Source organism: Cyprinodon tularosa, unplaced genomic scaffold (assembly GCF_016077235.1).
Source record: "Cyprinodon tularosa strain WSP-4 unplaced genomic scaffold, ASM1607723v1 ctg483, whole genome shotgun sequence".
Classification (NCBI taxonomy): Eukaryota; Metazoa; Chordata; class Actinopteri; order Cyprinodontiformes; family Cyprinodontidae; genus Cyprinodon; species Cyprinodon tularosa.
Window position 1 is genome coordinate 191,424 of NW_024039211.1, and position 24,814 is coordinate 216,237.

The 24,814-nt window shown below is 37.2% G+C and overlaps 2 protein-coding genes across 5 annotated transcripts; one reads left to right on the forward strand and one right to left on the reverse strand.

Moving 5' to 3' along the window:
* The first annotated feature begins 8,221 nt into the window (after positions 1-8,221).
* On the forward strand, positions 8,222-23,007 carry gabpb2a (GA binding protein transcription factor subunit beta 2a). Of its 4 annotated transcripts, none has more exons than XM_038302171.1 (8): positions 8,222-8,365; positions 15,955-16,062; positions 16,860-17,027; positions 17,282-17,476; positions 17,803-17,956; positions 20,423-20,599; positions 20,683-20,801; positions 21,821-23,007. In XM_038302171.1, exons 1-8 carry the CDS (start codon positions 8,327-8,329, stop codon positions 22,166-22,168), a joined length of 1,308 nt encoding a protein of 435 aa, XP_038158099.1. In that variant the 5' UTR covers positions 8,222-8,326; the 3' UTR covers positions 22,169-23,007. The 4 variants fall into 4 exon arrangements, with proteins under 4 accessions (XP_038158099.1, XP_038158102.1, XP_038158101.1 ...); XM_038302174.1 differs by having other exon boundaries at positions 8,231-8,365; positions 15,894-16,062; XM_038302173.1 differs by lacking the exon at positions 8,222-8,365 and adding an exon at positions 13,351-13,612 and having other exon boundaries at positions 15,894-16,062.
* LOC119794576 lies at positions 9,255-10,956 on the reverse strand. Its single transcript, XM_038302178.1, has 2 exons — positions 10,652-10,956; positions 9,255-10,090 (listed from the first exon to the last, which is right to left on the reverse strand). The coding sequence occupies exon 2, from the start codon at positions 10,071-10,073 to the stop codon at positions 9,270-9,272; it is 804 nt and encodes a 267-aa protein (XP_038158106.1). The 5' UTR covers positions 10,074-10,090; positions 10,652-10,956; the 3' UTR covers positions 9,255-9,269.
* Positions 23,008-24,814: the final 1,807 nt, after the last annotated feature.

Below are 24,814 nucleotides of genomic sequence, written 5' to 3' on the forward strand. Positions count from 1 at the left end.
TTTATTCTTGATCTGTATTTTTCAAGTCTAAAAAAGTAAGCAGAATTTTGTTCTCCTTCTTCCAGCCATCGTTTCCTGGATCTGATGAAGGCACCTTCAGCCTTGTGTTTATACAAAGCATCCAGTTTATTCTGATTTTCTATTAAATTTAATTTATCTACCTCTGAAACTTCTTCTTGGCATTTTAGGTAATAGGAGGAGATCTTGCTTATGACTTCTTCCTCTTCAGCTTTCTTTAATTTAGAGATCTGACTTCCGTAATGTCTTAAAAATAGCAAATTTCAAATTTGAGAAGTTCCCAATTGTTGCAAAAGGACCCTTCCTTGTTAGCCTTATTCCAATAATATAAAATTAATTTATTAATATGAGTTTTAACCACATCATGCTTTAGCAAGGAGTTATTTAGTTTCCAGTAAGCACATTTATACGATGTATTATCTGGGGTATAAATCTGGATGCTAATGCGAATAGCTCTATGATCTGTAAGAGGGGTGGCAAGTATGTTAACATCGATATTGTCTTTGTTAATATATTTGGAAATAAGCCAAAAATCTATCCGGGACTGCGGCTTAGGGGGCCATCTGTCCATCATATTGTCTAAGGCAATGTTAAAGTCCCCACCAATTAAAATGATTGAGTTTGGGTATTTGGCAAGCCAAAAAGTAATTCTGTCTTCTAATGATTCAAATAGTTTGTTGTTTTCCGTTATATTATTGTAGCCATATATATTAACAACAATAAAGGTATTGTTAAGGCATTCAATTACTGAGCAAATGTAGTGACCTAGAGTGTCGCAAACAGTATGTAAAACAGATCCAGAAAAATTATTTTTAAGTGTGGCGACACCAGCGGAGCGCTCAGATCCGTGAGATAACCACATATCATTTCCCCACTGGGATTTCCAGAAATTAACATCAGAAGATGTAGAATGACTCTCTTGAAAAAAACAAAAATCTGTTTTAAATTGTTTGGCAAATAAGAATAATGCTTTGCGTTTACCTGTTTGTCTTAACCCCCTGGCATTGAGAGATACAAATGAAACGGACAGAGTTATTTAAGAAGAATAACAGAGAATAAAGAACAAGAACTACACTTTTATGATAAAGTGGAGTTCACAAAGGAAGGGGACCGATAGCTGCACGCTTTTAGTAAATCGGTAAGAGGCCTGACTAAATTTTTATAATACAAGAGAGATAATTGAAAAATAGCACTTTGCTATCTATTTTGGTTTGACTATGGTACTTTAGGATCTTACAACAAGAACAAGGTAAGATTTCATAACTAAATTATATATTGCCTAAAGGAGAATATATAATGTTCAAAAGAAACGTGAAGTGAGAGTATAGTGTAGAACACATTTAAATTGTAAATGAAAAGGTGAAATTATCCTTTCTAAGGATTCGTTGAGAGTGAAGGAGGGAAGACTTCTGATCTGTTGATAAATCCACGACCTCCAACGAAGTACGCTGGTTTACCCGCCCACAGCGAGGTTATCGCTTATTATGGCTTCCACCTCCGGTGTAGGAGGAGGTCCCAAGATGGCGGAGTGAGAGGTTTTGTTTTTGCAGGCTCTGAAATACAGTTATTATTTAGCCTAGATTTAACCCAAATTTTGTGCTCTAGCCCTTGTTTTAAAACGTCTTAGGTTTTTTATTCTTAGTTCAACCACTTTTTGAAACCTTTTCAGCCTTCTTACTCCTTTTTTCCGTTTTGCAATTCATCGATGGAAGTTAGCATGTCAGACCACGACTACAATCTATCGGCTCTTCAAGAGGCTTGCGACGAAGATATTATAGAAGAAATTGAATCGGTCGGGGCAACGTCTGATCCTTCTGTTAAAGAACAAAAGGTGAATTGGGATCACACACCTATAAAAAACAAAAACAAGAAAAAAATGAAGCTACAAGAGGCTGACGGTAAGGAGGACACAGCGAACGCCATTCTTCGTGCGATAGGAGAACTTAACACAAAGATGGACAATCAGACTGAAATTTTAAAAAGCATTGACAAACGCATAGTAGCTAATACTGTCGCCATTGAGGTTAATAAGAAAGCCATATCAGAGCTCCATGCTACAGTTAACCTTCTCAAAAAAGAAAATGCAGCGCTGAGGTTTTCCTGTGAAGACCAGGCTCGTTACAAGAGACGCTGGAACCTGAGGGTGACCGGACTGCCCGAGAAAGACGACGAGGATGTACGGGAAACCATCATTGGGATTCTCACTAGGATCATTCCTGTCTCCGTGGATCGGCTGCGTGATACAGTCGACACCGTTCACAGATTGGGGAAAAAAGCTGGCGCTGGTTCGCCCAACAACCGTCCCAGAGCCGTCATCATTCAGTTCGGGATGCGAACCATGCGGGATGAGGTCTGGAGGAAGTCCAAAGATGCTAAAGTTTGTAAAGAAATGCACATTAGTTTCAAGGAGGACTTTTCTAAGGAGGACAGAATTGCCCGGGCTAAACTGTGGCCCCTGGTTCAGGAAGCCAGGAGCCGAGGCAAACGTGCATACCTGAAGGAAGGTTTCGCCCTGATCGATAATCGAAGAGTGGACCCGGACTAATTACACCGCCATGTTTCTTTACTTTCACCGGTATGGTATATTATGTTTGTATTTGTTTAAAGGGCTATTGCACTATTCCATTTAGCTATTATTGGCTATGTTATCTCGTTCCTGCTCATCCTTCCTGTGAGTAGTTTTTGCACAACTACTGTGTTTTTTGCATGTTATCCTTACTTTCACTTAATACTAGGGGTTTAAAAAATGTTGTCAAACGTAAGGCTATTTATCTTTATTGCAAAGAGCAAAAGGCAAACTGTTTTTTTCTGCAAGAAACTCATTCATCAAGTGAGGAAGCTAAATTCTGGAAACTTCAATGGGGGGATCAAATTTATTTTAGTCATGGTACGTCGCATTCAGCTGGGGTTGTGATTATGTTTTATAAATTCCCAGGTTCTTTGTTGGAACATATCAGTGATACAAATGGCCACTGGGTAACTGCAATAGTGGAGATTGATGGAAATAAGATAATTTTGGTGTGTGTATATGGATACAACAATAAAGCAATGAATAGTATATTTTTTACCGACCTCGGAGTGAAGATAAAACAATGGAAAATAAAATATTCCACTGATCAGGTTATCTTGGGAGGAGATTTTAATGTAGCTCCAGATGGATCCATTGATCGTCTGCCCTCTCGGGGACAACACCATATTTATGATGATATTTTTGTAAATTTAATCTCTAATACAAATTTGACAGACTGCTGGAGAATTAGAAATCCTAATATCAGACAATACTCATGGTTCAACCCTTCGGGGAATGGCCAATGCTCCAGGCTAGATTACTGGTTAATCCCTCATAATCTGGTAAATAATATTTCAAGTTGTGAAATTTCAGCAGCTCCTTTAACAGATCATTGTTCAGTTACCTTGTTTCTCTCTCTGAATAAATCCAAACTACCTTCAAACGTAACTTGGAAGTTTAATAGTAATCTACTGAATAATAAAACCTTCTGTTCAGAAGTCCTGAACCTTATTGAAGATATTTCAGTAATGGATCTGTCGCCCTTAAATAAGTGGGAATGGTTTAAATTTAGTGTTAGGACAGCAGCAATAAAGGCAGGCAAAATTGCTTCTAAGCTGAGGAGACAGAAACATTCCCAACTTATAAGCAATATAAATTCTCTATGTTCAAAATCAGTTTTATCATCCGAAGAGCTGAGTCAGCTTGATAGTTTCAAATCTCAACTTGATTATGTTTTTTTAGATAAAGCAAAGGGGGCTTTCATTCGCTCTAGGGCTCGATGGATTGAAGACGGTGAAAAGAACTCTTCATATTTTTTTAATCTTGAGAAGCAGAGACAGTCCAAAAAGAAGATTCAGAAACTAATTATTAATGGTAGCATCACTGAAGACCTGGATTTAATAAATGTAGCAATTAGAAATTTTTATAGTAATCTTTATTGCTCTAAGTATTCAGAATCCAATTGCCAATCTTTTTTTGATGAAATCCAGGAATCTGATGAAAAAATTAACCTTGATTTTAAAAACCTTATGGAAGATGACTTAGGAATCGAAGAGCTTGACGTAGCAATTCAACAAATGGCAAAAGGGAAATCTCCAGGCCTTGATGGGTTAACCACTGAATTTTATACTTTCTTTTGGAAAGATTTACGAAAACTTTTATTTGAGGCCCTGCTGGAATGTATTTCAAACAATAATCTCTCTCCCACCATGAAACGAGGCCTGATTACTCTGATCCCCAAAGCTAAAAAAGACCCTTTATCTTTAAACAATTGGAGACCCATCACTCTTTTATGTACAGATTATAAAATTTTAGCTCTTGTTTATGCCAATCGCTTGAACAGTGGATTAGGAACAATTATTAATGAATGCCAATCAGCTTTTTTAAAGGGAAGAAATATCCATCATCACACTAGACTGATTTTTGATATGATTGATTATCGTAGCTTTATTGATGATGAGAGTTTTATTTTATTCCTGGATTTCTTCAAGGCTTTTGACTCACTGGAACACTGCTTTATAATAAAAACCTTAAAATATTTTGGCTTTGGGGAAAAATTTTGTAGTATAATTAGATTATTTTATACTGATATAAGTAGCTCTGTTTCCCTGGGAACGAGTTTGACCCCTAGTTTCTCAATGTCAAGGGGAATCAGGCAGGGCTGCCCAATTTCACCTAAATTATTTATATTAACAACTCAAATGCTAACCTTACTAATTATAAAAAATTCTAATTTACATGGGATCAAAATTTTTGATAAGGAATTCAAGATTAGTCAATTTGCTGACGATACAACAATTTTCCTAAGAGATAAAACTATGGTAGATGTTGCACTAAAATCTATTTCAATGTTTTCTAGCGCATCTGGTTTGTCTCTCAATATTGATAAATGTGAACTTTTGCCGATCCATTCCAGCTCTGAGACGTCTGTTGCCTCCATTACAGTTAAGTCTGAGGTTAAATATCTGGGAATGCTGATTTCAAAGGACATTATTAGAAGAGAGGAGGAAAACATTTGTAGTTGCTTGGATGGTATGAAGAGATCCTTGAGTCATTGGTTAACTAGAGATCTGACTATTTTTGGACGAGTACTTCTGTCCAAAGCTGAAGGAGTGTCTAAATTAATTTACCCGTGCCATTCTGCTTTTATCTCTGGCAAGAATATTAAGAAAGCCAATTCAATAATCTTTCAATTTATCTGGAGAAACAAAACTCACTATTTAAGACGATCTGATCTTATTAAAGACTATGATAAAGGAGGAATTAGAGCATTAGATTTTGAGGCTTTGATTGGCTCATTTAGAATAAACTGGCTGAAGACCTATTTGTCTCATTCCAATTCAATGTGGTTTCATATCCCTAAATCTATATTTAATAAGCTCGGTGGCTTGGATTTCCTGCTTAAATGTGATTTTGAATTAACCAAGATTAATATTACACTGTCTAATTTTCACAGGCAAGTTTTACATTTTTGGAAAATGATATTTACCCACAACTTTACCCCACATGGATCTGTAGTGTGGAATAACAGGTCAATATTGATAAATAGAAAATCTATTTTTAGAACTGACTGGTATGAAAAAGGTATTTTATTTGTAACTGACTTAATGGATAGTAATGGTATGTTGTTAAATCATAGTGATTTCACTAACAAATTTGATCTGAACTGTTCTTGTAATGAATATTTAAAAGTACAGGTGCTGGTCATAAAATTAGAATATCATGAAAAAGTAGATTGATTTCAGTAATTCCATTTAAAAAGTGAAACTTGTGTATATTATATTCATACATTACATACAAACTCATATATTTCAGATGTTTATTTTGTTTAATTTTGATGATTACAAATGACAACAAATGAAAATCTCAAATTCATCATATCAGAAAATTAGAATATTGTGAAAAGGTTCAAAATTGATGGCCCCTGGTGCCACACTCTAATCAGCTAATTAACTCAAACCACCTGCAAAAGCCTTTAAATGGTCTTTCAGTCTAGTTCTATAGGCTACACAATCATGGGGAAGACTGCTGACTTGACAGTTGTCCAAAAGACGACCATCGACACCTTGCACAAGGAGGGCAAGACACAAAAGGTCATCGCTAAAGAGGCTGGCTGTTCACAGAGCTCAGTGTCCAAGCACATTAATAGAGAGGCGAAGGGAAGGAAAAGATGTGGTCGAAAAAAGTGTACAAGCAAGAGAGATAACCGCACCCTGGAGAGGATTGTGAAACAAAACCCATTCAAAAATGTGGGGGAGATTCACAAAGAGTGGACTGCAGCTGGAGTGAGTGCTTCAAGAACCACCACACACAGACGTATGAAAGACATGGGTTTCTGCTGTCGCATTCCTTGTGTCAAGCCACTCTTGAACCACAGACAGCGTCAGAAGCGTCTTGCCTGGGCTAAAGAGAAACAGGACTGGACTGCTGGTGAGTGGTCCAAAGTCATGTTCTCTGATGAAAGTAAATTTTGCATTTCCTTTGGAAATCAAGGTCCCAGAGTCTGGAGGAAAAGAAGAGAGGCACTTCATCCACGTTGCTTGAAGTCCAGTGTAAAGTTTCCACAGTCAGTGATGGTTTGGGGTGCCATGTCATCTGCTGGTGTTGGTCCATTGTGTTTTCTGAGGTCCAGGGTCAACGCAGCCACATACCAGGAAGTTTTAGAGCACTTCATGCTTCCTGCAGCTGACCAACTTTTTGGAGATGCAGATTTCATTTTCCAACAGGACTTGGCACCTGCACACAGTGCCAAAGCTACCAGTACCTGGTTGAAGGACCATGGTATCCCTGTTCTTAATTGGCCAGCAAACTCTCCTGACCTTAACCCCATAGAAAATCTATGGGGTATTGTGAAGAAGAAGATGCAATACACCAGACCCAACAATTCAGAAGAGCTAAAAGCCACTATTAGAGCAACCTGGGCTATCATAACACCTGAGCAGTGCCACAGACTGATCGACTCCATGCCACGCCGCATTGCTGCAGTAATACAGGCCAAAGGAGGCCCAACTAAATACTGAGTGCTGTACATGCTCATACTTTTCATGTTCATACTTTTCAGTTGGCCAACATTTCTATAAATCCTTTGTTTTTATTGGTCTTCAGTAATATTCTAATTTTCTGATATGATGAATTTGAGATTTTCATTTGTTGTCATTTGTAATCATCAAAATTAAACAAAATAAACATCTGAAATATATGAGTTTGTATGTAATGTATGAATATAATATACAAGTTTCACTTTTTAAATGGAATTACTGAAATCAATCTACTTTTTCATGACATTCTAATTTTATGACCAGCACCTGTATGTAGAGCTATCCCTGTAGCTCTGATCCATCTCATCCAAAACACCCTACGATACTCAAATGTCACTTCATCTTTACCCAAATTAAAAATTGGAGAATTTAGTGTGACCGATTCAAAGTGCAACAATGTTCTGCTTGTGACTGCCTTCAAATCTAAATTATTTAATGATTACAATAATAATATCTTGATAACAACCAATCTGTCTATAATTGAGAATGCGTTCTCCAAGTACGTAAAATGGCCAATTTCACCAAAGGTTAAAGAAACTCATTTCAAAATTTCTCACAATTTTTACCCAGTGGCTGAATTTTTGCACAAAAGATTTAAATTTGATTCAGCATGTTGTGCCTTTTGTGATGGTCCAGAAGAATCCCTTAATCATCTTTTTTTTTCCTGTCCCTTTTCTTTTAAACTTTGGAGCGACGTTAAAAATTGGTTATCCCTTAAAATTGATGACATTCCTGAGATAACCATCACCCACATTTTATATTATATTGATGGCCTTGATAGTAAAATATCTGACATGGTTAATATTATCTTTTTACTTGTTAAATATCACATACACTGCTGTAAATGGAGAGGTTCTACTCCTTGTTTTGATTTTTTTCTTAACCAATTTAAACTTTATTTCACCTCACTGAAACTTTTGAAATCTGTTTCTGCAAGAAAAGTAACTGCCAGTATCTCAAGTTTTCTTTTGTTTTAAATCCCTGCTCTATTATTATTCATTTGCCTTACTGTTTTATGTGCTTGTTTTTAGTCTTAGCCCCTTGTTTTTTTTTTTTTTTTTTTTTTTACTTTTTCTACCTATATTGTAATGTTCTTGCACCTCATCGAGATTTTGTATACATTTTGTTCAATAAAAAAAAAAAAAAAAAACTCCGGTGTCGCGCAGCCGCCATATATGTACAAGAAAAAAACACAATTAATAACTTTTTAAAAGGATCCTCCTCTCCCGGTAAATACCAAACAGACCCCGACTCAACACCGATGACCTCCGATTACAACAGCTACGAGGTAGCAAAGGAGGTAAAATCAGCCTAAATTTAACTTGTTAACCCTTTGCATGTGTGCAGGCTAACAGCTAACATAGCTAGCTATAAAATCGGTCTTTGTCAGACACGTGACTGACACGCCCCCTAGCGCCATTTTTGTGGTGAGCGGAAGAAAAACAAAACAGCAGAAAACAAGAGGAGAGCGCTGCCAGCAGTGAGGATTATCAGTTAAATGGATAAGAACAAGAAAACTGAACGGATACCCTACCCAGACAAACTTTCTAAAGCTGCTAGGGAACGATATTATATATTATTATTACAGTGACAAGGCAGATGTTGTGGGCAGTTGCACAGATAGCTGCAGTTATTAGAGTAGATTGTGCTGCTCATCAGACTGAACGAAAAAACTTGTCATAATTTTTGCACATTGATAAGTTGCACACTGTATTTGCTGTTCACTTTATCCAGGCCTGTTTTCACTGGGATCTGCAGTCTTCTTCACAGATATCACCTGTTAGGTAATATCTCTACGGAAGACCATAGACCACAGTGAAAACAAGTCCAGGGAAAATGAAAATCTTCTAATTTAATCTAAAGAGCAATCTGCTATATACGAGGGAGGAAGACAAAGTAAAACATTTGAAGCTTTGCACTGTTCTGCATTATTTATGTATTTGAGATTTTGTATTGCATTTTCATAAATTCTCTGCTTGATTGAAAAGATAATAACAACACTTGTTTCAAATTTCAAATCCACTCTTTATTGTACACACATTTTTACAACCTCAGAAACATTGTTAATATTTGAAGTGATGGTGAAACTTATATTTGTTTTGCTGTTATTTTTCAAAAGTAACTTTAAAAAAAGCAAAATTCTATTTGTGTGAAAAGAAGAATAAAAAAGAAGAAGAAAGTTGAAACAGTACTTGATCTGGCATTCATTTATTAGCTGGTTTCTCTGTGAAAATTTCAAAACAGTCGATAATCACTGTGACTCTATGTCCAAAGGCATCCACAAACTGATGAGGCATAATTTTGTGCAAGGTGTCTCTATCTGGCCACACAATTGCACGCTTTAGATTTGCATATAAAAATGACAGCATTTCATTGAATGTTCTGTACACTGTCTTTGGTGAAACACAGAAGAGATAAGCAAGGTGTTTTGAGGGCAGATCCAATATCAGACGCATGAAGGTTAACAGAAGCATTTGAAATGGACTGAGAATTTTATTTTGAGCAGACATGAGAGGCAGCAGAAAATTAAACAAAGCCATAAAGGTTGCCAAGTTTGGTAGACCCGTATAGTACTTGACTTTTTCATTACTGTCTCCAAAGAAGCCATCAGAGATCCGCAGCTCATCAAGTTCACGCCCCAGCTCTCTGTTTTCTTCCAAAAGACGGTTCATCTCTGCACACCTGAGCACACACAGGTTACATTCTGTCTGTCCTTCCTGACGACCACCTTCTGTGTCATCCTTGGTGTTTGGCCGGCCAACGTTTTCAGCAGCCTTCTGCGTGTCAGTCTGTTGCTGGTTAGGGTTCTCTGTCGCCTCATGTGTAACTTCATCCTGTCGCTGAAGGATTTCATCAGCCTGATGGAGCCCCGTTTCAGTTGCTTGCAGGGCATTCTTTTTCAGCTGTTCCCGATAACCACGTCTTAAAGAGCGGTCTGTGTCTGTTGGTTTGATGTCAGTGTGGCCCAGATGCAGGGATGGAGCCCAGTCTGGGTCAGTTTCCATCATCTCATATGCGGGTTGACCTGCAAAGTAGATGAAAGGTTGAGTGTTTTACACATCTATTCAAAACACTATATAAAGCACCTTAATAACAGAGCCCATTAGATTAGATGAGTTATAAAATAAGATATGCTTATGTTTCCCACAGTGGGGAAATTTGCTATTTGAAACAGCACAAGTACATCGGACTAGTAAGGCCAGAGGTAAATAAATAAACTGAAAAGCTTACAGGACGAACAAAGGATTATAATAAATAAACTTAAGTAGATTGCACAGGATGAATAAATGCAGTGAGTTGGCTGACGAGTGGGTATGTACAGTGTTTTTATATGTACACTGACACACTAATACTATATATTTATTCATAAAAAAAATATATTTGTATTGCAGATTGTGTAAATGATTATATACAGATAATGCATTATTTATTAAATTTTAGCGGTCTAAAAAAGAAATAAAACAAACATCACTTTCCGCTTCTCTTCCACAGCATGTTTCAGTAGGTTTACATGAACTCCTGCAACTTTATAAGCAAACCATTTCAGCGTGTTGATTTCTATTAGTGTATATTTATAAGGACTTACCTTTGTGAAAATGCCGAGAGCAAACACGAGCATGAGGAGATATTTTATGAAACGTGATGTCTTTCCTTCTTACAGCAGCGACCCACGGAGCCCGACACCTCTTTGTTAAGTCCTCTGTCTGCGGTCCGTATTTTTTTTCCAAGTGGGGAATACGAAAAACCGTACGGCCCCATCTGCTGTTTTCTGTTTAGAATTACTATTGCATCCTTTGACGCAGCACCAGTGTCCCATTATTTCCAAAGAAGCAACTAGAACACGTCTGCTCTCTGTTAGTTTTCTTTTGTTTGTTGCTGCTGTCTCTTCCCCACAGAAATCTTCTTCTTCTTCTATTGAGTTTTCTGGCAGTTTGCATCCTGTGTGCATTACCGCCATCAACTGGACGGAGATGTAATTCAGAAATATAATGTCTGTATATCTTTATATCTTCATGAAACTAAATTCTATCTATACTTACACACACGCACATACACACACTAAATTCTCCCAGCTAATTCTGTATCTTTTAAATATTTAATAAGTGCTTTAATTATCTTATCTGATTGATGCTTCCCTAATAAATCTGCCATCTTTACTGAACTCCCCATTACCCTTTCCAGTTCTTTCCTCTCTTTTGTATATTTGCTACAATAGATCAACACATGTTCTACTCCTTTGATTTCTCCGCAATAACAACAATTACCCGTTGGATGTTTCCCTATTATTTTTAGACCTGCATTTAAACTAGTATGCCCAATCCTTAACCTGTTTATCCATATTTCCTCTCTTCTACTCATTATACTGTTATATCCTATGCTAATATCTTTATGTATTTTATATAAATGTCTTCCTTTTTTTTCTAAATTCCATCTCTTCTGCCATACCTTATTTATTTTATCTTTAATAATTACTTTTATTTCTGTTCTACTTAGCGGGACATCATATTCAATTTCTCCTACTTTAACTGCTTCTTTAGCTAACTTATCTACTTTTTCATTACCTAAGATTCCTTTGTGTGCTGGAACCCATGTGAATTGAATACTTATATTTTGTTGCCTTATACCATACATTAAATAACTGACTTCATCTAAAAGATCTTGACGGCTTTCAGATTTTCCACTTTTAAAACTAGTCAGGCAAGACATTGAATCTGAACAGATAACTACATTTCTAGGCTTCACCTCCAGCACCCATTGCAATGCTAAAATAATTGCCAACATCTCTGCTGAAAAAATTGATAAATTATCTGTTGTTCTTCTCTTGATAGAAATATTTTCTTTTGGAATATATACTGCTACTCCTGTTTTACCATTTTCCTCTTTTGATGCATCTGTATATATTTGTGTCATATTTTCATACCTTACTTCTAAATGCTGCTGAATAATTTGATACAAACCTCCACAAGACTCTTCTATTTTTTTAGTTTCTAAATTTACTATTGGCATTTCGAAAAACCATGGAGCAATTTTAGATGTACTTACAGTTTTACAGTATGTTATATTACTTATCCCAGAATACTCTGCATAAATATTTCCTTCCCATCCAAAACTCCTTATATTATGGCCATATTCCCAACATTCTCTGAATATCTGTTTAGTAGGGTGATTTTCCTCATGCCCTTGTAAATTTAACCAGTAATTTATTGACAGTTTCATCCTCCTTAAGTCCAGTGGCATTTCTCCAGTAATCACTTGAAGAGCAGGAACTGGAGATGTTCGAAAAGCACCACTACATATCCTAAGCGCTTTGGCTTGGATTCTATCTAAATCTAACAACAAAGAATTTGCAGCTGATTTATAAACAATACATCCATAGTCCAACACAGATCGAATTAAAACATCATATATTCTTTTCAAGGATGAGCTAGTTCCCCCACAGAAATGGCGCTAACTACCCTAAATGAATTGCGCTTTTGCGGAAGTGACGTACACTGTCACAGACCGATAGCATAGCGAAAAAGTAGCAGTTTCCTACTATGACTTTCAAAATAAAATGGATACACTAGGAAAGGTATTATAAATCACAAAAAAAAAAAATCAGCTACACTTTTAAAGGTGAGGATCTAACAAACCTTTTGATAGAACAACGGATGTTTATTTTAAAACCGGCCTGTCTCATGGTATACTTGGATTTTTTAAGGCAATCTAAGCTAGATAAATGTTGTTTGGCTTAAAACCTAGACCATAAAAAAATCTTAGAAAAATATTTTTAGATAAAGTATAGGAAATAAGTCAAATATTTCAGAATCAAGTTTGTTGCCAAACCTAAAAGGAATTTGACTTTATATATATATATATATATATATATATATATATATATATATATATATATATATAGTTATAAAACATACAATACAATATTTTATTATTCAATATATTTGTTTTATTTGTAAATTCTTGAGTAAGTCAATTCATTATTAGATTTTGAGAATCTTAACTTTGTGATAATAAAATTTAAGTTTAATACATGATACGTGTATCATACGTGATCCAGCTTAGCTTATAAAATAGATATTAGATATTACAAACTGCTTTAAGGTTAGTCCAATCATGGAATAAATGAATAATACAATAGGTAATTAAATAACTCATGTAAACAAATTGACAACATAAAAAGTGCAGGTTTTTGTAAAAAAATATATATATATATTTTAAACTGAATTATCGACCGAAATCAAACTTGTATTAATACTCGTCTTATTTTGAAGGCCGAATCGTAAACATCCGGGTGTGTTACCGATACCTGTAGCTAACTTTCCGCAGTAAACAAGCTCCGAGGACTACGATAAGCTACAGTGGTCCCAAATGCCCGTGTTTTACCAGTCTTAAAACTGATTATTGGCGCGACTAACGCATGCTGCGCGTCAATAAAACTATAGAATTGTACTAATCTTATTCAAGCGGCGGGGTTTGTTCTTCTTAGCCGGCTAGCTTGCTAACCGTAGCAGAGGAGCAGCCTAGTTGGAGCCGAACAAACCTGAACGCGGTAAGTAGCCCTCTCCGCCGTCCCACGCCAGGAAAACACTCGTGTTTTTTGAGCTTTTACATCTTTAGCGCTCACAGAAATAACCACAATAGGTGGGAAATATAACCGCGCTCTCCTCCTGTGAGCGATTTGACGATGCACGCTTGCAGAATGCAACTTAACCGGATGTGGAAGTAGTTTTTTCTCCGTGTGTAAAATAGGAAATTTTTGTGTGACTTCCCCCGGAAAACCAACAACTTAATATCAAACAGTTTCCTGTCGGTGTTACTCTTTATTTCTAGGTGGAACGGATGGATAGGTTTACATGATGAAGGTGGTAGAAATCATCTTAGATGCGAGAGCGGGGGGTACGTGGCACATGGCGGTCTATTTTCTGGCCATGAAGGCGCGTAAAATGGCTCCTCGGCCGCGGAGAGAAAACTATCGCCCTGCTCCGCTATTTCGCAACAAGAAATGCTGTTTCTAAGCCCGGATTCCATTGTCGGACTGGACTTCAAACAGTTACATATATATTTAAGTTTTATTATAAACTTATACGAGCATCTCAGCCTATAAACGCTTTGAAATAAATGTCAAACGTTTTGTTGTGAGCTTGTATCGGAGAGGGAGGTATCAGCGGGCTAAATGCTAGGATGGAAGTGATTCCATAATCGGACACATATAGATTTTGCCCGTTTAGGTCTTTCACGGATTCATCTGTGGGTTTCTCACAATAGATCAGACACATTTCCCCCCTAAAACATTAAAAGGTGCAAAATTCCGAATTCGTGTCTTTATTTTATTTTTTTCTTCAAACGCGGTTTGTAAACATAAGGCGGGGTCTGTGTCCGATAATAGACGCATGTTTAGCCTCGGTTCACTGAGTTTAGTGGGAAGCTAACTAACCAGTACTGTTCAGATTAGTAGAGTCAAAATCAGATGCACAGTGTGCCAAAAATCAAGAATTTAGACAAAGACCTTTTCTTTTTTTTCTTTTTCAGATAATTTGATTAATTTGATCAAGATTGAACACGTTGCACACGTTATGTCAAAGGAAACATCTGTAGCATTCATTCTTTTCAGTGTAGCTGAGTATATTCCATTTTCTCTGTTTTTGACCCTTTTATCATAAAGGTATCAATAAAAACCACAAAACAGGCTTAAACCAGAGGGAATCAGACCTCACTCAGTTTTTCTGAAAAAGTTTCAGCACCTATTCAGGAGTCTTTGTCAGTTATGTCAACTTGCATTAGACCAAACACATATATATATATATATATATATATATATATATATATATATATATATATATATATATATATATATATATATATAGAAAATAAATGTTGACCTTGGATGGGGATATATGTCGGGCTAAAACAAGCTATTATCTTGCAAATCGATAAGTCTGTCGATTATTCATTTCAATTATTCAATTAATTATCGCAAAATTTTGCCTTAAGAAAGAATTTTTATTTAATTAAACCAGGTAAAACTAAAAGTTTTCAACTTTAGGAGTTCTGGATAGAGCATATTGACAGGGGGAAAGGTTTGTTTTAATCACTGCAAAATGTTTACTTTTTTTATTACAATTTTGGTCTCTACACTCTACAGAGTCTCTACACTACAGTTTACAATTAATTAATTACCAAATTAGTTGGCTATAATTTCATTAATTGATTAATCAGATTGTTTCAGCCTTAGATATTAGTAAAATTAAAATGCTGTGAATTGTATAATTATGTGAACAGTTTTACAGATCTTAGCATTGCTGTTTTATATTTAGCTTTTTTTCTACAATTAAAAACAGTTATTAATAAACAATATATTTATATAATCAGGACTGAAACAGTTGATTAAGTTAGTCTTGATAATGGAGTCTTTAAATCATAATCATTTCATTTAGTAATCTATTCATCTTTAACTTGCTATACTGACTATAACACATGCCATTAGCTGAAAGAGTAAACCACATAGAGCGATAATCAGACTGAAGGAAATATATATATACATAAAATATATTTACAGGATAGTTCATTTAAAGGTATAGAGGACGATCTTTTATTTCCCGGTGGATCATCTAAATAAGTGGTCCTCCTAATTGCCAATCATTCTGGTGTTATGTTTATGTAAGGCTTTTCCTAACAGGTGTTCCCTCTCGGGGGCGGGTACAGGGTTGTGCATAATTTTTTATTTTTATTTTTTTAAATACGAAAATCCTCCACTATACCTTTAAGTAGAAAAATCTCAATCAGATTTTTGGCTGTCCTTCTAGTAAGTGTGCAACAAAATCTCTTTCCAGCATGCAGGGCAGTAATTTAGGACATAATTGGGACCTGATCTCCTGCATTGATCTGTGTTAGATGTCGCTGGTGGACCTGGGGAAGAGGCTGCTGGAGGCGGCTAGGAAAGGGAACGACGATGAAGTCCGAACTCTGATGGCCAATGGAGCGCCGTTCACCACAGACTGGGTGAGACGCCTGTTTCCAGCAGCGCTGGAGATTTTTAAGATGAATCTGGTTTTACAGCTAAATTATACAACACCAGAGAAAAGATCATACTTCATTTGTCTATTTATAAACACAGTATATTTCATTAGGATTTTGTGTGATAGATTAATACAAAGTTGTGGGTGAATTAGTATTGTGAAAATATATGTATATATAAACAGATTTAGTTGTGTGATATTTATCTACATTATTATCTCCTTTTTAACCCGATATCCCTTTAGACGTTGCATAAACAAAGCATATTTCACTAATGTATAGTTCAAACTCAGAGTAAATGAGAATGCTTCATGTAGGGGAAGCATTGATCAGAGAAGGAGCTTGAAGTCCAAAGTGTCTCTGGAGGAGCTGTAGTTTTACCAGTATTAGACCCCTAAACCACTCTGCATTGCAGTAAACTAGCACTGAAACATGGTGCTGACAGCATCATGCTGTGGGAATGCTTTCAGCTAGAATCAGTGTTTATATTCTTTGAGAAGGTAGAGAAATTGACCACAAAGTACATTCAGCCATCATCTCTACGGCTAGTTCTGCTCCTGGCAGCAAACTCTGGGAACCAAATACATGCTCACATCATGCTCTCTATGTTTGTGTTTTATCTAAAATATTGTCAAATGTGTTATTTGTTGGTTTATGACATAAAATACAGAGATGTTTGTTTATGAGATCATAAAATGTAGAAAAAGAGATGATTACTTTGAGAAAGAAGCAATGTGTAGCAGTATTTGTAATGTTTATTTAATCTCCTGTACTTTCCACAGCTGGGGACGTCCCCCCTCCACCTTGCCGCTCAGCACGGCCACTACTCCACCGCAGACGTCCTGCTGAGAGCTGGCGTCAGCAGAGATGCTCGTACCAAAGTGGACAGGACCCCGCTGCATATGGCAGCTGCAGAGGGACACACAGAAATTGTGGAGCTGCTGATCAGGGTAAGAATCTGGACTGCCTGGATATAATCTGGATATATTGAAATAAACAAAAATCTAATCGAAAATATTTTGACGTGGGATTTCAGGGAAATAAAAAAAAAGCATAAGCTCTCAGAAATATTAGCTGTATCAGTTCAAAAGTTAACGCATGAGTCTGTTATGTTGAAATAAATAAATAAAGGAAAATAATTTCTAAATACTTTTATTCTGCCCATAAATGATTGTGGGTTTATTTCTGCAAAATTTGCTTTCAGAGCGGTGCAGACATCAATGCCAGAGACATGCTGAAGATGACGGCCCTTCATTGGGCGGCGCAGCACGGATACCAGAGCGTCTGCGAGACCCTCATCAAACATGGGGCTGACGTGCATGCGCGCAGTAAATTCGACAAGACGCCGTTTGACATTGCGGCGGACATCCAGAACACTGAGCTGATGCTACTGCTGCAGGTGAACATCCAGGCAGCTTTAACTTGTGTCTGCAGGAAATTGGCCTTTTTATCCACTCCTTTATTTATTTTTGTTTTTGTTTATTTTCTTAGTCCTGCTGCTAATTATCTTAAATATAAATTCTCTGAGATTTATGACAAAAGTGAAAGACATTAAGTCACTTCCATGTGTTTTAACCTTCATATTTAGAGGATTCCAGATAAAGCTTCCAACTTTCTTGTTAGATCAAATGTTGTGAACCAGAACTGAGGCGGATAATCTTAAAAAGGTATTTTTAGGTGTTTGCACCTTTCCATTTTATCAGACGTTGGTGTGTCTGTTGACAGGAGAGCATGCAGAACCAGGTAAACATGAACCAGGTGAGCATGAATGTCGAGACGACCAGCACCACCAACCAGCCACAGTTCATAATCCAGGGGATCCCTGCCATCCAGGGGGGGGTGGTGAACCTGGCGGAGCTGCTCAACAAGGCAAACGCAGGTACAGTCACATTGTCTCTGTGCTGCTTAATACAGCTAAACACTGAAAGCCAATAAGCAGCATCCTGTTAATAAAACACTGTATTAACACTCTTTGAACTTCAAACATTTCATCCCATGAAAAACCACAACCTTATGTGTGTTTTATCAAGGTTTTATCTGACTGATCAACTCTGTACCAGATATTTATTCTTGAAATGATACTCAGAGATGGATGCAAAAATCTTAAAAGTGTGGAATGAACATATAGTACTCATATGGACACATGGTGGTGGCAAGAGGAAGGATGATGGAGCTAAATGCTCTGAAATTCCCCAAGAAAACTGCTTAGATGATGAAACTTTCTACACCAACCAGAGAATGATACCAAACAGTCAGAGCTACAGTGTCAGGGTTAAGATCTGAGTCATAGCTTTATTACCACACAGAAACATTTACAAAGATAAATCCAAAAGTTCTTACTGTAGTGACCGTAACCGGTGGTGCACCTGCAAATAACCCAAACAAATCCTCCCCAAAGTGGAGTACGGTGATGGCAGTATCATGCTGTAGTAGATGCCTTTTTTTCAGCAAGGACATAGCGGTTGGTAGGGTTGATTTGGGGGCTGTCCTAAAAAAAAAAAAAAAAAGTTAGCTTCTGCACAGGACTTGAGGTTAGGTTAGAGGTTCATCAGAGCACATAACCTATAGATAAAGTCTAGAAATAAATCTAAGAATCACCTGATTTTTTCTTTTTTTTTTTTTATTGATACTTTTCCTTCCAGTGTGAGTTTCAGTCCCTAGATGTGTTTTTATCAAGTATTCACAGTAGCAATAGATGGATACACCGGTCAGCATTTTTGGCTGATATTAGCCTTTTTTATTGTATTATCAGCTAATGTGTAACACTTTGGCCAATTTAACGGTGCAGTTTACAAAACTAGTCTCCTAGATGTGGTGCAGTATAATTGCATATAGAAACAAATTGAATAATGATCCAGTTTATTGGTAGCAATATTGAAATCTTTTATACAATAATAAACAGCTAAACTTAAAATAACTGCACTTTAAAGGTGTTTGTTGTAGTGATTTAAGGTAAATTGCAGATTTTTTATTGCAATATTTATTTATTGCTGTTGACCTTTCTTTGTGCAGCTTTTGAAAAGGTAGGAGCTTCAGCAGACATGCCTAGAGATCACGTAAAACAGATGCATTGAGACTTTTCTAACATGATATATAATTAGTTCCTATTTCTCATATAAATAGAGGAAGAAAAACCCATATCTAAGAATAGGCCAGTATATACCTGGATTGGTTTGACAAAATCATTGGCATCGGCTTAAATTCATTTCAGCTTATTTCTATAGCACCACATCACAACACATGTACACACTTTACAGTTCACCAGATCATACAGTCAAATTGATTCAAAGTTTTCTATCTAAGGAAAGCCAGTTGATTGCATCGACTCATTGACTCGAAGGCAATCCCTATTACTAAGCATGCCTGTATCGACAGTGGAGAGGAAAAACTCCCTTTTATCAGGAAGTAAACCTCCAGCAGAACCAGGCCCAGTGTGAGCGGCCATCTGCCGAGGCCGACTGGGGTTCAAGGAGACAGAAACAGAGATACAAAAAGCAGCTGTAAAAAGCGTCCCCATCCAGGAAACACACAGCCAGGCAGACGAGCTCCGAGCCAGCTCCCATGTCAGATGATGAAGAGAGTACATCCAGTTAGTCACAGTCAGAGAAACAGGACCCCACTGGAAAAACAGACCGATCTCCAACACTTATAAACAAAGGTGTTGATGGCAGCAGCACAGCTGATATTTCTCTCCATGGTGGTGTCACAGCCAAACAGAAACAGGCGAGGCGAAGCTACTATGAGAAAAAGCAGAGGGAGCAGAACGTTAGAGATTTAACAAACAGATTCTGCTGAGTGGAAGAATAGAGATAGAATGATGAAATAGGGGTCCCTATGTCCTCCGGAAGTCTAAGCCCATAGCATCATAACTATAGAGATAGCTCAGAATAACGTGAACCACTCTAACTATATGCCTTATCAAAAAGTAAAGTTTTAAGCCTACCCTTAAAAGTAGACATGGTTTCTGCCTCACGGACTAAAACTGGTAGTTGGTTCCACAGGAGAGGAGCCTGATAACTAAAAGAACTGTCTCCCATTCTACCTGTAGAAATTCTAGAAACCACTAGTAAACCTGCAGATTGAGCAACGGTATCAGTCGATCTCTAATAAGCAACATTCCTTAATAAAATAAACACAATAGATTTTTCCACTTAGACAAATAATTCAATGCACAGCAATTTTCTGCTACATAAAATCACAATAAAAACACATTCTAGTCTGTGGTTGTAAAATATCCAAATGTATAACGTTTAAGTTGTTTTAATACTTTGTGAAGTGTGCTTTGCTCGTTGTGAAGTCAATGCCTCCAGTTGAAGGAATGTGCCGCTTGTACTTGGCTCCGCAGGAGAATCAGAGGAGGCAATGGCTGCCAGTGCTCTTGACTCCAATATCCAGCATACCGCTGTGGTCAACGAAAGTGGCCAGAGAGTCATCACCATTGTGACGGACCAGCATGGCAACCTTCAGACTACAGGAGGGATGTCCCAGCCCTTTTTTGTCACCATGCAGCACGGGCAGCAGAGTACGCCACAAACTGCATCCTTTCCAGAGCGTTAGAGGCTGCAGGACGCTTTATGTAACCACCGTTTGTTTGTTGGTTCTCAGTGCTTGCTGTGCCGGCCAACACGGTGACAGAGGAGGTGGTGACGGAGGAGCCTCAGCCTCCACCTTCCAGGAAGAGGAAGTTAGAGGTGACCAACAACCACAACGACACGGGAGAAACTGTGAGTACTCAGTGATTCTGTTCAGTAAACTACGACTTCTGCATTTTCTGCTTACTTATTACATTTTAACAGCCTTATCACAAAGTCAGACAAATTTACAGTCATGGTTTTCTGTTTGCTGTGATTTTTAAACAGCATATTTTATTTCAAAATGGTTAACTTTTAAGAGTCTACACAGGTAATTACTGTGTGATATTGAGGTATAAACTGTGCATAATAAGCATAAGTTGTTACATTCAAGCTGATTTGGCAAAGTTTCTACCTCAGTTAAATAACATGTTGCTGCCATTTTTGCACATCTCTGATGTTGCTGCTATTTTCAAATATCCATTACTGTAAAAAAAAAAAGTCCATAGCTGCATATTGTTTTTTTATTCTCCAAGTGCAGTTTTATATTGTTAAAACAATTTACAGTACAGTATTTTGTTTTTTATCGTTTAACTCTTCACTATTATGTTATTCTTATACATTTTTCTAAGGTCCACATTTGTGTGATAATTTTTTTTTCTATAATCTTTTTGCTGCTTTAAACACCAGAATTTACCTATTGTGGGGGAAAAAAGGGATTTTTGTATTCTATTCTACTCTAATACTGTTCCAACCTGTGTAAGATTAAGCCTCTTTTTATTAAAGGCGAGAACATAAAGGTTAAATAAAATGTGACCAAGTACAAGACCTTGTGGAACACCAAACCTGACTTAGATGAATGTGAATACAAACCTGTTAGATATTTATAGGTTAAACTGCTTAATTTCTACCATAAATAAGTAAAATACTAAAAGATGTAAAGGAAAAATAAATTGTCACAAAGAACAAGATCTTGTGGAAAACTAAAACTGACTGTGATGAATGCGGAGGTCACATCGTAAACGTGAACCTAGTGGATCATGACAGATGAGTTTGAATTATCTGGAACTGATGGGATTTTCTAGTTTGGTTTCAAATTAACCAACTTGCTTCTGATTTCTTCCTGCATTTCATCAGTTCTGATTTACGTATAATTTCTCCTCCATCTTCAGGAGTTGCTGCAGAGACAACTGCTGGAAGCAAACAGGAAGGCTCAGGAGTATCGCCAGCAGCTCCTCCGTAAAGAGCAGGAAGCCGAGGAGTACCGCATGAAGCTGGAAGCCATGGCTCAAAGTCAGGCCAACACCAGCAACGGCGGCACTGCCGTCAGCGCCGGAGCCAACGCCGCCAGTCCGGAGGAAGTGGTGGGAGGGGAGGATGAGGAGGAGGGAGCTGCCAGCGTGGTGGAAGAGGAGGGAGAGATGGTGGTGCTGCAGGAGGGAGGCATCATCATGGAGGGGGAGGAAGGTCAGGTGACGCTTGTGGAGACGGGCGGGGAGGCGACGCAGGTCAGCTCCTAACGGAAGAGGGTTAGGAGCGGGGCGACGCATCGTAACAGGAGGTGGCCGATTAGACTCTGCATTTAATTGACATGGAGAGGAAGGAGCTGACTCACCGCGGGGAAATAACGTGTTTAGAATATCCCCAAATATCCGAAACAAAGAAGCTCAGCGGAGAGTGATGGACCAACCAGGATGATGTAGTTCAGCTCTGCTTAATTTGAAATCCCTCAATGGCTAGATGGTAACAGATCAGGTAGACATTACGGACAACTACAGTTGACACGCCTGTTCCTTTCTTCCTGAACATGGTCCAACAGAAAGGGAAAAGATGCATGAACCATCAAGGATCAGTACAATAGTTTTCTCTACTTTGTCATCTGCCGGCGAACAATAACCTGGACGGTGATGGGAGGAGATGCAAGGAGACAAAGGTTTACGTTCCATAACCATCGCTACGACAACATCCTGCTTCCCTGTTGGAAATGTGACACAAAAGAAGCTTAGGCTTTTAGTTTGTCCTTTGTTACAGTTGCTTCCTCATTCTGATGACTTTGAATGACTCAATCATACCCATTTATTTTATTTTTCTACATACATTGTGTTTAGTATTTGTCCGAGTTAGATTTATAGTCAGTTTCTGCTTGTTTTATGGCTTCATAACTGATCTAGTCAGCTTGTCAGAAAAATCTTTGCAGTAATTGGAAACTACAGTAGTTCCTGCTTTACTGATCCTCATAACAGAAGCTTTCACTCACTCTGTTCTTTGGATGCTTTCAGGTGGGATTATCTTTGTCATTTAATTGTGAACCCTACGCCCCGTCACACAACCCTTCTGGACTGGTTAAATGGTGGGCAGCTTATATATTCATATTAACCAAGAAGGTGAAGCTGAAATCTGTGACAACAAATAAGAATCATTGTGGTTCCTTCTGGTTCATTTCTAACTCCTTTTTTCAATCACTCCGACAGTCCATATCTGTTATTATATCAATAATGCTCTAACTTTAAAACTATTTCATCTGATGGTGCCAAGATGTCAATTTGGTAGTTTTACAGTTATTTTATGATATGTTTAGGCTGGAAAAACATTTATATACAGTTTAAATGTTTGAATAAACCTGAAGTTATTATAGCTGAAGGAATGATTGCAAGATAAATTAAAATAAATCTCAGTTGTAGATCAGCAAACTATATTAATAGTTTACACATGACCTTTTAATGCCGATTATTCACAAAATGACTGAAACTGAGGTTGGAGGTGATGCCAGGAAGGTGATTTGAAGCAGGAAAGGAGAAAAATACTGGATATCCTCCCTCTATTCGTCCATTCTCCACCTTATCGTTGATTCATATGCAACTCTGCAGTTTAGTCTGTTAGTTATCCTGGAAATGACAATGTAGAGCTTCTATTGGCTTATTTTCACCTCTACTAAGGATTCAGTCATTTCAAAGAGCCTTGATGGTAGATGAATCATTAACATCTGCTGTAATCTGGGTTAATTTACATTTGTTAAAGCAGTTTGTGTTTGCTGCTTGTCAGCAGGCAGATCGCTTTGTTGTGATTTATATCAGAATGTAAAGCATGCTATTAATAACATCTTGAACCAATAATGGTGGGAGCTGTAAGTTTTGGATTAGATGAACTAGGAAATTTAAATCATTCTGCTGATCAGAGCAAATTAAAGAACAATTATCCAGTTCTGATCTCTCTAGATAAATGATGCATCTGTTTAAAACGTGGTCCTCAATGTTCTCTGACTGGTCTCTGTCACAAACCGTTTATGGCTGCATGATGTGTTAAAAACATGCTTGATTTGACATAATTGTGCAGAGAAAAAAGCACTGCTGACTTTTTCAGTCAAAGATGTTTTGACGTTTTTATGACGAGTGGAATGTCTGAATCTACAGAAACCATTGAACATGAAATGAGGGAGCAGGTTAAAGTTTGCTGGTAGATGAAGAATCCCCAGAAGCCAAACACAAGCTCATCTGGGGAGATTCTTGTCAGAAATGTTGGTCAACTTCACTGTGCTCACAATGATCACATGTATTCCCTCAGCTGCCCGTCACCCCCTCTTTTTCTTCTTTAACCTGAGACCAGCTGTTGTTTGTGTTACAGTTATTTTTATAAGCTTTGCAAAACCAACCCTTTTCTATGTACATAAAAAGTTGTATTTTTTTAACTTTACCTAATGGCTTCTCTGTGACAATGATGGCTGCCTGCATTTAAATATAAACTTCATGTCTTTTTGAAGAACTTCTTTGTTGTGTCTGAACTTTCGAGGCAAAATGCTCCTAAAAGCATCCTTTATTTATGAGTTAACTAGTTTTTGGAGCACAGTATAGCTCTGCAGTTTAGTGTTGGTCATATTTTTGTAAGTCTATATATAAACAAGTACATTTCTGATTTCTTTTTTTACTTATTCGTATATTTTCTTTTCTAATAAACTGGCATTTAAATCAACACAACATATGGTAGGACAATTTATGAAGAATAAAATCCCTATTCAGATGGCATACATTAAAAATGATATAGATTTTATATAGGCTTCTTTTTCTGAAAGATCAAATTATTTTTTACTTTTGGGTCAAGCTTGATCATTTATTTAGATTGTATTTCAAAGTTGAATAGTTATAAAACTGCCAGTGCTTTTTCAAGCCCAT

Coding starts and splice junctions, on each gene's coding strand:
- gabpb2a (XM_038302171.1), top strand. CDS start 8,327: ATGACCTCCGATTACAACAGCTACGAGGTAGCAAAGGAG. Junction 16,063..16,859: donor CGCCGTTCACCACAGACTGG/GTGAGACGCCTG, acceptor TACTTTCCACAG/CTGGGGACGTCCCCCCTCCA. Junction 20,600..20,682: donor CATGCAGCACGGGCAGCAGA/GTACGCCACAAA, acceptor GTTGGTTCTCAG/TGCTTGCTGTGCCGGCCAAC.
- LOC119794576 (XM_038302178.1), bottom strand. CDS start 10,073: ATGATGGAAACTGACCCAGACTGGGCTCCATCCCTGCATCTGGGCCAC.